This window comes from Aspergillus affinis (assembly GCF_023601865.1).
Source record: "Aspergillus affinis strain CMG 70 chromosome Unknown NODE_68_length_188550_cov_91_414992, whole genome shotgun sequence".
NCBI lineage: Eukaryota > Fungi > Ascomycota > Eurotiomycetes > Eurotiales > Aspergillaceae > Aspergillus > Aspergillus affinis.
This window is the reverse complement of record NW_026515849.1, coordinates 120,594-134,126: the sequence shown is the minus strand read 5'-3', so window position 1 is coordinate 134,126 and position 13,533 is coordinate 120,594. Positions and strand designations below refer to the sequence as shown.

General features: G+C 47.2%; 5 protein-coding genes across 5 annotated transcripts; 3 read left to right on the top strand and 2 right to left on the bottom strand.

The window, feature by feature from the left end:
* Nucleotides 1-968: 968 nt before the first annotated feature.
* Nucleotides 969-2,134, bottom strand: KD926_009461 (zinc-binding alcohol dehydrogenase family protein; the record flags this gene model as incomplete). The annotated part of the gene is made up of 3 exons (XM_053102102.1): nucleotides 969-1,660; nucleotides 1,710-1,827; nucleotides 1,880-2,134. The coding sequence occupies 3 exons, from the start codon at nucleotides 2,132-2,134 to the stop codon at nucleotides 969-971; spliced, it is 1,065 nt and encodes a 354-aa protein (XP_052954428.1).
* A 915-nt stretch (nucleotides 2,135-3,049) lies between these two features.
* Nucleotides 3,050-4,093, top strand: KD926_009460 (zinc-dependent alcohol dehydrogenase family protein; the record flags this gene model as incomplete). The annotated part of the gene is made up of 1 exon (XM_053102101.1): nucleotides 3,050-4,093. One exon carries the CDS (start codon nucleotides 3,050-3,052, stop codon nucleotides 4,091-4,093), a length of 1,044 nt encoding a protein of 347 aa, XP_052954427.1.
* A 663-nt stretch (nucleotides 4,094-4,756) lies between these two features.
* KD926_009459 (NmrA-like family protein) lies at nucleotides 4,757-5,710 on the bottom strand (the record flags this gene model as incomplete). The annotated part of the gene is made up of 1 exon (XM_053102100.1): nucleotides 4,757-5,710. The coding sequence occupies one exon, from the start codon at nucleotides 5,708-5,710 to the stop codon at nucleotides 4,757-4,759; it is 954 nt and encodes a 317-aa protein (XP_052954426.1).
* A 605-nt stretch (nucleotides 5,711-6,315) lies between these two features.
* KD926_009458 (NAD-dependent epimerase/dehydratase family protein) lies at nucleotides 6,316-7,452 on the top strand (the record flags this gene model as incomplete). The annotated part of the gene is made up of 3 exons (XM_053102099.1): nucleotides 6,316-6,338; nucleotides 6,390-6,595; nucleotides 6,653-7,452. 3 exons carry the CDS (start codon nucleotides 6,316-6,318, stop codon nucleotides 7,450-7,452), a joined length of 1,029 nt encoding a protein of 342 aa, XP_052954425.1.
* A 4,525-nt stretch (nucleotides 7,453-11,977) lies between these two features.
* Nucleotides 11,978-13,175, top strand: KD926_009457 (amidohydrolase family protein; the record flags this gene model as incomplete). Its single annotated transcript, XM_053102097.1, has 3 exons — nucleotides 11,978-12,019; nucleotides 12,476-12,953; nucleotides 13,015-13,175. 3 exons carry the CDS (start codon nucleotides 11,978-11,980, stop codon nucleotides 13,173-13,175), a joined length of 681 nt encoding a protein of 226 aa, XP_052954424.1.
* Nucleotides 13,176-13,533: the final 358 nt, after the last annotated feature.

The following is a 13,533-nucleotide window of genomic DNA, read 5'->3' as shown; positions in this document are numbered from 1 at the left end:
TGAATAAACTATGTGTTTTAATCATGTCTATGATCAAGTATCTGGCCCCAGCATAGCATCCTCCTAGCTCGTACCACGCTTTCAGTGTGAGGAAGCCCAAAGGCGCTAAGACTTGCTTAAACGTATATAGAGCCTGGCGCATCCCGATGTACTCTTCTCAATCGGAGTTTTATAGACTCAAGCAGGGGTTATGGCGCGATAGTAACTAAGCAATCGGTTCCATTCCTGTATTGCCGGCATTAGCCTCGTAGTCTATGCGTGTCTTTGACTGTTTCCATCTTGCCAGATGTGCAGCGTTGTTCGGTAAGATGCTCGTGTGGCCCGGCAGAAACTGCTTTGCTTCCCTAGAAAGTGATTATATCAACTCAGTTTACCCCGGCTCACTTGGTGCCGTGCAGCAGGATCAACGACCAATAGCAGACGTGGAAGGGTCAGTCAGTGTTTGCATACGATTCACGTCCTGGACTCAAGGCAACTTCGATAGGCTAGGAACTGTATTCTGATGCAAGCTGTAACACACAAAGCCCTGACTATCAGCTCCGTGTGATGAAACCGGGGCACTGGAAGGTGCGATAATTAGTTACCAGACAGCGCTCTCATGGGACAGTAACCATCGTGATTTCTCGGTCCAAATCCCCGGTTGGAAGGGCGAAAGGAATCGGATTAAGCTATCTAGTTCCCTTCTTGATTCTAGATGACTGAACTCTGACTACTGATTTACTGGAAAAGAATGGCTAGTGATCAAGAGAGTGAGTTCTAATGAATAGTTGTATAGACTGACTAGAAACGGGAAACGTGGACAAGTGAGGAAGTCCCAACTAAATACAGCGCCTGAGAAATTCCTAGGAGTTATTGAAGACATGTCTAGACTGTATTTATTCTTTGTCTCATGGAGGAACTTTAAAGCAGCGCGCAGCCAACATTCCACAGTCCAGAACTTCACCTATAAGATTTTGAACGGATATATTCTACTCAACCCCAGGAGTATCTGCAATGCGGAAAATGTACTTCACAGCACTTGCTTTCCCGGTCTTCAAGTCTTTCAATGCCTCTTCAACCCCTTCCAGACCCCCTGGTCTGATTTCAAAAGGATGGCCAGAGAGACTCCCGTTTTGAAGTGCTCTCGATATATAGCGGGAAATGACGTATCCAAGTTCTTCGTTGTTCTCGAATTCAGGCTGGTTGTGAACTGAACCCACAGAGGTAACAGATTTATTTGCGGGAGCCACATCAAAGTCATTAGGCAATATGAAATCAATTCGTCCACCAGGGGCAACGACTTTTCTTAGAACCTCTGCACTCTGAGGGACTATGGCAGCGTCAATGGCGTGCCAGACAGAAGTATGGCCAGCTAGTTCGAGACTGCTGGATATACCTTTCGCGGTTGCCTCTACCCCTTGACGGTAGTCGACTATTGTGTCACCTTTGCTCCGATCGATGAGACTTTCCACGTAGTGAGATCCGTTCCCCGCAACAGCAATGATTGGATGAACATTGCTCTTACATGCTAGTTTAATAGCGTAAGAGCCGACAGCCCCACTCGCACCATAAACAACCAGTGGAATTGGGTTCAGAGCAGGAGCCCATGGCGATGGCAACCGGTGATGTGCATATAAAGATACAGCAGCGGTTAAAGCTGCTAGGGGAATTGTAGCAGCCTCTGTTGTATGTTAGGTACGGTATAATCAGAAGATATCTGCTAGTCATACCTTCAAAGGTTATTTGTTTAGGTAAATGAAAGGTTGTGTGGCTCCAAGAGATTGCATATTCTGCATAGGAACCTCCTGGTGTGCACATTTCATGAAATGCTGCAACTCGATCACCTGACTGGAGGGCAAATATGAGAAAATGCCAACAAGCTGACAGGAGATGTACTTACCTTGAACTCAACCACATTAGAGCCAACTTTTTCGACGATTCCAGCAATATCGTCCCCTTGGTTTAACCCGGCCTTGGCTGCCAGAATCATATCCATGTTAGAGTCCCCGGCAGATGCAAGATCCGGGACTTTCCAATCTTTGGGATTCGATCCGGAGACTATAACTTTGATAAGGACCTGGTCATCGCTTGGTTCGGGAATCGGACTGTCCACGATCTTTACAACCGGACCAGCAAAATTAATAGCTTCTTTCATAGTGTAGAAATGACAAATGTAGTGAATGTAGAAATGCAGACTGAAAGATTGTTGGTATTGCAAGGCAGGGTATAGCTTTGAGGGAGCTGTTACCTGTGTTTATACTTTAAATATTGTAGCAGTCTTGAATTCCCATTAATAATCATTGTCATTTGTTGGACCGCTTCTCCTTCCTAATGTAGTTTAGTGTGTCATCTGATCCACACGGTAGATAGCTCTACGCTGCATCTTTAGGAATTCAAGCATCTTTCTCATCTTGATCGCACCGCGATCCTGACATCATTGAATCACCATTAATAATCCTCAACAGTCAAGACATTGTTCATGTTTATTTGCTGTGATAATCAAGCGTCCCCGCATTGTTTTATTTATGACTAAGCATTCAGTGACCAAGGTGAGCAAGAATGATTACTAAGGCCTTTCGGGAATCCCACCGGAAATCCCACCGGGAATCCCACTGGCATTCCACGGCTGATTACGTCGTTAAAGCGTTAAAGTTTTGGGGTGGTGCCCTTGTCACACGATGAGAAGTAGAAGTGTCTTTGAAAGAGAGTCGGAAATGCTAGAACCACTTACGGTTTACAATTGGCCCTCGCCGTCCGTACTCGAATGTCGGCTGTGGGATGCCAGTGGGGTGCCGAAGGGATGAGGATAGAAGCAGATCGACGACTCAAGAGCCAGTGGGATATCTCCGGTGGGAGCCAAAGAGAAGGTCCGCAGCTGCGACGGTGCTATCGTAATCCATCACTAATTCACTCGAATTCAGAATCAGGTAACGTCACTTCTTTTACTTTATCCAGACCCTTCCCGACAGATCAAAAGAAATAAAGCTCAGTCACTCCCCCCTTTGTGCTATCCGTGAAGAGATTCTCAGTTTCTCGAAACTTTCATTGAAGTCAAAACCAAAACCTAAACATGACGCAAATGAAAGCTGTTCGCATTGTCAAGGCCGGCAGCAAAGTTACCGCCGAGCTTCGTGACGAATCTCTGCCGACTCCAGGGCCCCGCGATGTCCTGATCAAGGTCTACGCTGCTTCACTGAACTACCGCGACACGGCCCTTTTGAGGGGCGAATATCCTGCGCCGACCAAGGAAAACGGTATTCCTGTATCTGATGGTGCTGGAGAGGTTATTGCAATCGGAAAAGATGTTGCACGGATCACAAAGGGCGACCGCGTCGCAGTTGGTTGCACTGCAAACTGGATTGCCGGCCCATATACTCCGGAATATCGTTCAAGCAGCGTCGGTTTCACTGTCGACGGGCTGTTGGCTGAATACGTGATCTTCAATGAAGACGCACTCGTCCGCATCCCTGAATATATGTCTTGCGTCGAGGCTGCCTCCCTTCCTTGCGCGGCTGTTACCGCCTGGACAGCCCTCAACAAAGTTGAGCCCCTTCAACCGGGCCAGACTGTGCTGATCCAAGGCACTGGAGGCGTTTCCCTCTTCGCGTTGCAATTTGCGAAGATTTTCGGCGCTCGTGTCCTAGCAATCACATCCTCTTATGAGAAGGCCGTTAAGCTTAAAGAGCTTGGAGCCGATGCCGTTGTGAACTACAGTACCACCCATGATTGGGATCGGGAGATCCTTGCTCTGACGGGTGGCAAAGGTGTTGACAAGGTGTTGGATATTGCTGGAGAGAAGACTATCGTGAAGTCCGCAGCATCGACCAAGATCACTGGTACCGTTATCCTGATTGGATTCGCAAGCGGTTTCGGTGGCGGCCTTCCGCCAATTGACATCCTCGCCCGTTCCCTCACAGTAACTGGATCTACTGTTGGTTCTCGGATCGAGTTCGAAGCTATGCTTCAGGCCATGGAGCGGCACCAAGTCAAACCTATTATCGACAAGGTCTATCCTTTCGCAGAATTCCACAAGGCGTATAAAAGACTCGAGAGTGGACAACAAGTCGGCAAAGTCGTTATTGAAATCGCCAAATCAGCGACTTACAGGGAATGAGATAGGTTATTGAGAATAGGTAGCTACGTACTTGATTTCAAGTTTGTTCAGGGATCTTGCATTGCCATTCCAGCTCAGAATTAAGTGTAGGCTCCAACTCTCTTTAAGGGCCGGTTGTTCCCATTGTTTGGTCCATTTATCCATTTGGAGTGCAATAATTGTTGTGATGTTGCTCTCTCGTTCGACCGGAAAACTAACGTCAATTGAAGCATCGTCTCCAAAGGTCCCCTCTCTTCCTCCGTCACCGTCTATAGACCCGTCTCGGCCCGAGGCTCCTGTATGCAGTAAGCAAACCGCTGGTGCCAGGACATGCGCACGCTTTCATAAACCACAGGCGTCTCCAGCTTCAGATTCAGCTCGCCATTTCCATTAAACAATTCTAACCTTCTACTCGACTTTTCCCACTACTCAGGACGTACAATTCTGAGCGTTTCGACTTGCTCCGCGGTGATGCGGTCCGCAGGAGGGCAAAGAGCCTCAAATAAAGGCCGTTGACTGTATGTTTCCAAACAGACATTGTTTTGCTAGAAGTAATAACTTTCACATTTGATTTCTTTGACTGGCGGTCAGATAGCCTTAGTATGTATGCCCTTGATCCAATACCGATGCGAAATAGTTACTTAAGCCCCCTGGGACCACCGTTCTTTCCAAATTTGGTCTTCCTTACTCCTCCAGTAAAGTCTTCAAAGTATCAGCGGGTGACCTTTTTGGGGCAGCGAGCTCCAGAATCTCCTTGCTGGTGGTAGAAGTCGAGCATTTTCCTTCCCATGCTGTCTCGGGGGCCCGCTTGATTGTGTAGATGACATTTTTCGATTGCTTGGTCGCATACTGGTGCTCATACAGCATGTCGATAAACGAGACATCTTTATAACTGACGTCTTTGACGGGCGCACCAATTTGCTGCTCAATCATGTCGACAATCTGCTTTCCAGTGATGTCCGCTGGACCATTCAAAACGTACTTGGCCTTGTTGTGCACGGAAGTGTCATCTTGAGATAAGAGATGAGCTGCAATAACACCAACCTCGTCAGGGTCGATGATCCCAACAGGTGCATCCTTTGACAGTATCAGACGCAGGGTATCCTGCTCTCCGGTCTTGCGATATTTTTTGATAAACTCCGCAGCCGGCGACATAACAAGTGGCGAGAAGATGTTCGGTTGAAGAGACGTCCATTTCATATTGTTGAATTCGGGCGAGCCGAGGAGAGTCTCTATAGCCCAGTGCTGGCGCGTATAGTAGGCAGGGCAATCCGGGCGCACATTTGCAGCCGTTGTCGAGATTCGCACGACATACTCAACGCCGGCTTCGAGGGCGTTGAGGTGGAAGGTTGACTCCTCAGCAAATTGGTTGGGCTCGTTGTGGGATGCAATGAAGGCCCTAACAACCTGGTGTTCACGGAGCCAGTCGGCGGTGATCTCAATCCAGTTCTGCTCGATCACTTCGATTCCGGGTATTTTGGCCAGCTCGAGTGCCACTGGACTGCTGGAGGAGCGGGTGAGAGCGATGATGCGGCTGCTGGATAGAGTTCTGCTTGATTGAAGTAACTCTGGCAGCGTCTGAACGACAGCTCGGCCGGTGTTGCCAGTGGCGCCGACGATCAGGATGGATTGAGTCATGATTTCGAGGTATGAGATATGCAGTTCACCTTGCGCTATAACCCAAAGACCGAAGACTGTACTAGATACTTATACTCTGATCTTACCTTGATTATTCATGAAGAATTAATAAGCCGAAGGTGAAGACAGTTGGCCTCCCGCCGGACGCCCACCGGCATCCCACTGAAGAAACTATGACGTCGTACGTCGTCCACAGACGAGTGTACCGGTCCTTCCGACTCCTAATAACCTTTACCAGCTTTTACTGCCATTAAAATACCGTCGTACTTTGATGTGTTTATATATCATCCCTAGGAGATATGCGATATCCTATCAAGCCATTACTATATAAATAATCAATCAATCACCAGTTTGAACATGGGCTCAAAACACTCTCTTCTTGTGACCCCTGAATGTGTTCTCGGGGTTGGCCCATCAATACAATCGGGTTCCACTTTAGTTCTCTCTTAGGCCAAATTTCTACATCCGGAGTTTTGATTTGAAATCAAAAGGGACATCCACCAGGTCACACTTATTTTACTACAGTGTCTTTGTATCACTCTGCAGCCCCCCCTGCTTCCGTCCCCTCCCCTCAAACGAAATCTCTTATCGTGTCCAACAAAAATATGGCTTCTCCTAAGGTCTTCCTGTAGGTCACCCCGCTCGCCAAGCTTAAGAAGTGATCTGATCGTCTTTCCAGGACTGGTGCGTCAGGATATATTGGGGGTGATGCCCTTTACACTATCACCAATGCCCATCCTGACTGGCAGCTGTCGGCTTTGGTCCGCAACAAGGACAAGGCAGAGCAGGTCAAGACCCAGTACCCGAACATCCGGATTATTTACGGTGATCTGGATTCCTCAGATATCATCGAGGAAGAAGTCAAAAATGCCGACATAGTATTTCGTCAGTTTGCAATTCAGGGATTCATTTAGTGGAGTGGCATCTAATTGTATTCTCCAGACTTCGCCGACTGTGACCATGTTGCAGCGGCCCAAGCCATTTCAAAAGGCTCTGAGAACCACACAGCTGAGCGCCCTCTTTGGTTGATCCATACCTCTGGCACTGCGATCCTGACAGTCGAGGACCGACGTGCTTACACTTACGGCATTGAGCGCCCCAAGGAGTACAACGACTGGGAGGGCGTCAATGAGCTTATCAACCTGCCTGAAGATGCTTATCACCGCAATGTCGACAAGATTATCATTGATACTGGTAAGCGTAATCCATCCAGTGTCCATACCGCGATTGTCTGCCCGCCTACTATCTATGGCCCCGGCCGTGGACCCTGCAACACCAAGAGTGTACAGGCCTACTGGCTGAGTGCTGCGGTTCTTAAGCGCGGCAAGGGCTTCCTCGTCGGCAAGGGCGAGAATATTTGGCATCAGGTGCATGTCCAGGATTTGAGTGACGTATACGAGGCCCTGGGTGCCGCAGCCGCGGCTGGGGGCGGCAAGGCCACTTGGAACGACGAGGGTTATTACTTCGTTGAGAATGGTTCTTTCATCTGGGGTGATATCCAGCGAAAGGTTGCTGAAGAGGCTTATGCTCAAAAATTCATTCAATCTCCCGAGGTTGATTCCTTGGATGATGTCCAGACTACCAAAATCCATTCGGCTGGGTGGTACGCCTGGGGTTCCAACTCCCGTGGCCACGCCATCCGTGCCCGTAAGCTGTTCGGCTGGGATCCGAAGCGGCCTACCCTGATTGAATTGATCCCGGATATTGTTACATTGGAGGCTAAGGATCTTGGCTTAAGATAGGATGAATGTCTTGTATGTATGAAGACGACGAAGTAGTCAAGGGCATTCGCCAATATCGAATGAAAAATTGATTGCGACCATCAAAATATAAGGAAACAATTTTCCTTTTCCTTGATTCATGATCCATTCTAGAGAGAACCAAAACCTTTAGCTTATCATAGGTAAATTTCTATAATTATTGGGATAGAGACGTGTTGTTTTAATATTCAATTGTGCTGGGTCCGACTGCGATGGGTTTGCTGATTGGGAACGCAAGGTCAAAATGATGCCGTCCACAACTTTTGCGGAGAGCTGCAGTAACATGCATAGCTTATTTTGTACAGAATGAATGGCTACAGGCGTCAGTCACTGGCATCAGCTAATGCCCATCGATCTTTAGGACATCATTGAACCCAATGGGCTATGAAAGCGAACCGTGTGTTTCTTACGATATCTACGGCTACTCTCTAAACAGCCTTCCTTCAGCCGACGTTTTGCGATTCGATACGAAGAAAACTGAAGTCTTGATGAATGGGGGTTGGACGATACGGGCTAAGAAGAGCCAGGATTTAGAACAAATGTCTGCGCCAATATTACCTTTAGGGGTGGAATCGAATAGGGATTTTCCCTATTCGTATTCGAAAAGATCTTTATATCGTCTTATTCGAATCCGAAAATATCTAGGGAGCTATTATTCGTATTCGATATTCGAATATTCGAAAGATATTCGAAGTTCCTGGCAGAATTTCGATCGCATGAAATGATTGGTTAACGTCCTAAATAAATCTCGCGCGACTTAGTGTAGTTTCGTCGCGTGCTCGTTGTTTACCTCGATATCCTGTTGTATATTTCTGACACGGTAATATAAGATATTCAAGCTTCTATATCATATCACAATGGCTGACAGCTGTATTTATTCGTTACCTACAATGGATGATGCCTCTCCTTACCTTTCGAGACGATTTCAGCGATCTCAGAGGATAGACTATCATCTCTTGAATGATGGAAGCGACGATGAAGTGCCTACAGAAGACCATATCTTCAAAAGACCTCGTTTAAACAAGCCAAAAGAAAGCCCAGAACCTATAGTAGAGAGGCTCTTCAATAATGGGAGAGATTTGTTAGGTTTACGAAGACACTCCCTGCATAGAGAAACAGTGAGACGGCTGGTATTGTTGAGGGATATATATCAATGAGAGGGCTTGGTGGTGGGCACGTGCTATATTTTCGAATATGTCGAATAACTTTCGAATAGAGGAATTTTATTTGAAAAGATATTAGTCAGCTGGGATTTATAGATTATTCGTATTCGAAATTACTATTATTTTCGAATATTCGACTATTCGATATTCGATTCCAGCCCTAATTACCTTTGAAGAGGACTATTAGGTAATTCAAAGAGCATCAGCAGGAAACTCTCCGGCTGTGCCGTATGGGCCAACCAGTTGATGCCGCAGAGGTTATATTGGGACTTCTCAATTACATCACTCGTGATGCCAAAGATCGTGGTATTCTTCATTCTCCCACACCCTTGTTTGCATCCAATGGAAACTTTCCTGACTATTTTATCGCTTGTGCTCTAGAAATATTATAAATCGACCCTGCATTTTACACTGAGCAGTCCTTGATCCGGCATGAGTGGGATATTTGTTGTCTTGCAATCTGCCAGAAGCAGGAAGATACAACCACTGCCTCGTTGAAAACTTACATTCCGCTTCCGGACACATGCCTAAGCACTACACATATCGAGGGCTTAGTGAAAAGCTAGTCGGTATTTGTGATAATATAGAGGATTTATGAATAAGGCGTTTGAGAAGAGGAAATTCTTTGTGGTAGGCTTGACTGGGGATTACATTTTCCTGCCATTGCTGACATCTACATAAGCCCTGGGTCGCTGTCTCTCATTGAATAAGGAACTGGCTACAAGTTTGTTTTCGTTCGAGTCAATATAATATCGCTGTCTTTATGTCAATATGTTACATTTTACTACCATTATGGGCGCCAGTCCTCCGGGATTATATCAAAATTGAAGCTTTTAGTAGATTGATGATGGGCCACACGTTGAGAGCGTACACTTTTGTTTTCTAGAAGTGTTTGAAGTCACTACCTTCATATGTCTGCGAAGGTGTAGGTACCTCCTCTTTATTTAGACCTCCCACAACCTCTCCCCTGAACTATCGAGCCGGCCCAAATCAGCCCCTTCAAGAGGTATCGGAAAGCCACCCCTTGTCACGGACTGTGACCTGCCTCCGAAGACCTTCCTTCGCGATACCCTATGACCTAACTACCCGATCGGGACTAGCTTCACAACCTAGCTTAGTTTCTTCGTTGAATGCATATCCTACATTTTCGCGATTCCTTATTGTCAACCGTATGTGACCGCTAGTCACATAGGAGACCTTCCTATTCCGGATATCGGTATTGGTAACTACCGATCCCCGAGGATTATGCAGAGTTTTCAGTTATTTCCATGGTTCAAAAGTTATGTCTCTTCTAACTGCCTTTTTAGGCTAGATTGCTTATTATTCTTCATGTATTTAAACCATCGTTTGCAGCTAGATTGAAAGAATCAGACCTTCAGTCGATATTCCTACGGGTACATTACTAGAAATTACGCCTAGAGAGACGGCCAACAGAATCTCGCCCCGGGACTGATACCTGCGTCTCTCCGCAACGCTACTCTTCCATAATTTTGGCCCGTCGCCCCGTACGTGTCGACAGTGCTAGTGAATAGCCGCGGAAACATCTTGTCGACGATTGGTCGTGTCCCGGGGATACTGGCTGCCATGATTGCCACGGCGATCTCGATCCCGGAGGATATTGACACCCCGAACGTATCCCAGCTTGGGTCGGAGCTTTGATAAAGCTTGACAATGTAGATCATGCGAATTACGCTGGCTATGCAAGCTCTATTGTATTATTAGTGTAACATGGGACGAATGTGAAAGGAGGAACAAAAGGACCTACATGCCGCCTAAGGAGAGCAAACCGATGAGAATGTATCGTTTTCTGTTTCCCATTTTCAGACCTACATGAAAGCAAATGTCTCGGCTCCCTGTCGCGGTTCCACAATGGGAAGATCATAATATAGTCACCTACCCAGGACGGTCGGAACTGGGAGTGCCAAGATCCAAATATCAGTGGCAAGTGCCAATGCAGCCCCAGCGTACCAGAACGGAATAGATGGAAAGCAACAGTACTTGGTATATTTATGTTCGTTGTATACAGCATCCACAGGTGAGCATTGAAATATGGTGGCAAAATAATTGCCAAACTCATTGAGGTGACGAATGCGATGGTGCCCATTGTAAAGAGCCGAATGTTTGGGAAGAGCCGGAGGGAGAGGAGGCATATCGATGCTTTAATTAGGGCTCTGATGAGGGTATAAACAATGTGTGTGGCGAAACGAAGCTACAGGCTTACTCTTGTTAGCTCATTTCAACTCGGAGGGACAAGGCGAGAAAATGTACCTTCGCTGCTGGTAATACATCCTCTTTTGAAAGATCCCACTTGTTTTTCCCCGTTCCATGCTGCACACCCAGTCCGGCAACAACCACATTCAGTATGGCTGTTGTAATTGCTGCAATAATAGTAAAGTCATCTGCACCAAACCTCTTGACAATCAGTGCTCTCGATGCCACGCGTAGGCCCACCACTAGGGCTGCCACACCAGTAATCACCGCGTTGGTGATCACTAGCGTCTGCCCTCTATTTTCGACCTTGTCGTCCGATGAGTATAATGAAATTCGAGAGAATCGGATTGGCATACCATTGTAGATCGTGACCCAAATTATAGCTCCATTATGGTGGGGGGTGTTTGGTCTGGTTTCATTTTTCGATGGCCCATCAGGAGTAGATGGGGGTGCTTTAAAGGTCCACGATGAATTAATGAACTGTGGATAGATCGTAATTTCATCTATGTCCAGGCCACTGAGCACTTTGCCATTCTGGTGATTAATTTCGGACATGCCCTGACAACAAACAGCCGGAAATATGTCGCGATTTGAACCCCTGCATAGTATGGTGCGCCGTCGGGGGCCAAGAGCCGCCGTCTGAACGCTACGCTTATTGGACTCATGGAGGTTTTATACGGGGGAAGGTCCCTTCTCTCTGGAAGCTCAAGCTTCTCAAGATTCAATCTCAACAATTTGCATGAACAAGACCTAAACCATTCTTTATGCCGATCTTGCAACACGGTCCACCGCGTAATAGCAGCTGGGAATGGAACATCCGACTGACATCCCGTGGATCCTCCAACTTAATGCTCTCCACATTCCGAACTAATTAAATCCTCCAAGTTAATCGCTGTCACCAAATATCTCATCCACCAATTACATGACATGGTATTGATTAGATGCCGCGTGTGCATGCCGACGCAGCTGCTATTCCTAGTAGCTGCTTGGCCGTCGGTGGACCGGCATCCGGGCTCCTCGGATGAGATTCTGCTTAGCCCTAAGACCGCGCCGTTGAGCCTTTTCATTAATTGTGCTCTTTTGCGCGTGTCTGCTGTCTTGATTTGAACCCTCGTCAAATTCTCCCTTTCGTGATGCGCGGTCCACTTCAAACCCTCTTTCTCGGACTCATGGGGGTGTGTTCGGTTCGTGGACATGTTCATAATTCCATTGTGAACCTTGATCCGAACCATCGCATCGATGTCCACTCTCATGTGGTCCCTGAGATCTGGAAGAATGCCATGATTGAGGCGGGATATCCCGTATAGAATGGCTCACTATACGCTGATGGGTTCCCAGTGCCAGACTGGACGTTAGAGGACCATATTGCGACGATGGACACTCTGGGGGTAAACTACTCGACCATCAGCATTAGTGCTCCGGGTGTATTTTTCATTTAGGAACCCTCCAAAGCGCATGCATTGGCGCGTAGGATCAATCGGGAAATGCACAACTTCACTGCGCAGTATCCTCATCGGCTCGGTGCCTTGTGCCTGTTGCCATTGCCTCATGTCAAAGAGACTTTAATTGAGCTCGAAGTATTCCTTTCCCCGTGCTGAATAATCCACAATTCTTTGTACTAAGAGCGACAGTACTGCCTTGATACTCTCAAATTTGTTGGTGTTGCTACCTTCACTAACTCCAACGGCACGTATCTCGGCAACTCCTATCTGGATCCTATCTTCAAGGCTCTGAACGCCCGCAAAGTGCCCGTCTTCGTGCACCCGGCTGCGCCCGGTTGCAACGGCGTGTCCATGGATTACCCTATTCCCATGACTGAGTATCCGTTCGATACGGTGCGTGCTGTCGAGATTCTGCTGCTCACCGGTCAGCGCGCTAGCTACCCGAACATCAGCATGATCTTTGCGCACGGTGGCGGCGCAATTCCCTTCTTGGCTACTCGTATCGCGGGGATGTCTTCAATGCCTTTCTTGGGTGGCTTCGCTGTCACAGAATCGGTGAATCAGCTGGCAGGCTACTATTTTGACACGGCATCTGCGACATCAACGATCCAGCTGGCTGCTTTGAAGAGCTTTATTGGAATTGGGAAGATCCTGACGGGGACTGATTGTATATTATTTTCATGTCCTTAATTTTTTTTTTCGAAACAATAGCGTTGCTAATGGTTTAGATCCTTATGTTCCTACTTCGCAGGCTCAGCCTGCTGTCAAATCGATACAGGTCAACGGGGAGTTCAATTCGACGGATATGGCGCAGATCAATCATCGGAATGCGCTGTCGATATTTCCATGGGTGGCGGAGATTCTGGGCGTGAAAGAAAGGTCAATTTAAATAAACTGGTAGAACCTAACGCAGTGAGAGACTAAATGTACATTGATGCATGTATTTCAAGTTTTTGGGGGGTTTAGTACTAGATAGCGAGATGTAGAGTGAAATGGGGAGTTGTTTCATTCAAAGCCAAAAGAAAATCCATGGTATGCCTAATGGGGTATCTCAGGTAACTGAGGACCCATTGCTGGACCATTTTCGCCGAAAATATTTCCCCTATTCCCCATCCCTTGTTCTGCCACATCGTATACACAGTCCCCGAGGGGTCCATTTCATCCGGGATCATCCTCAACATATGTCCTGGCCGCTGCCTCTCTGCGTTAGTCCGCCCGCATCAACCCCATTATATCAGCTCTTCTCA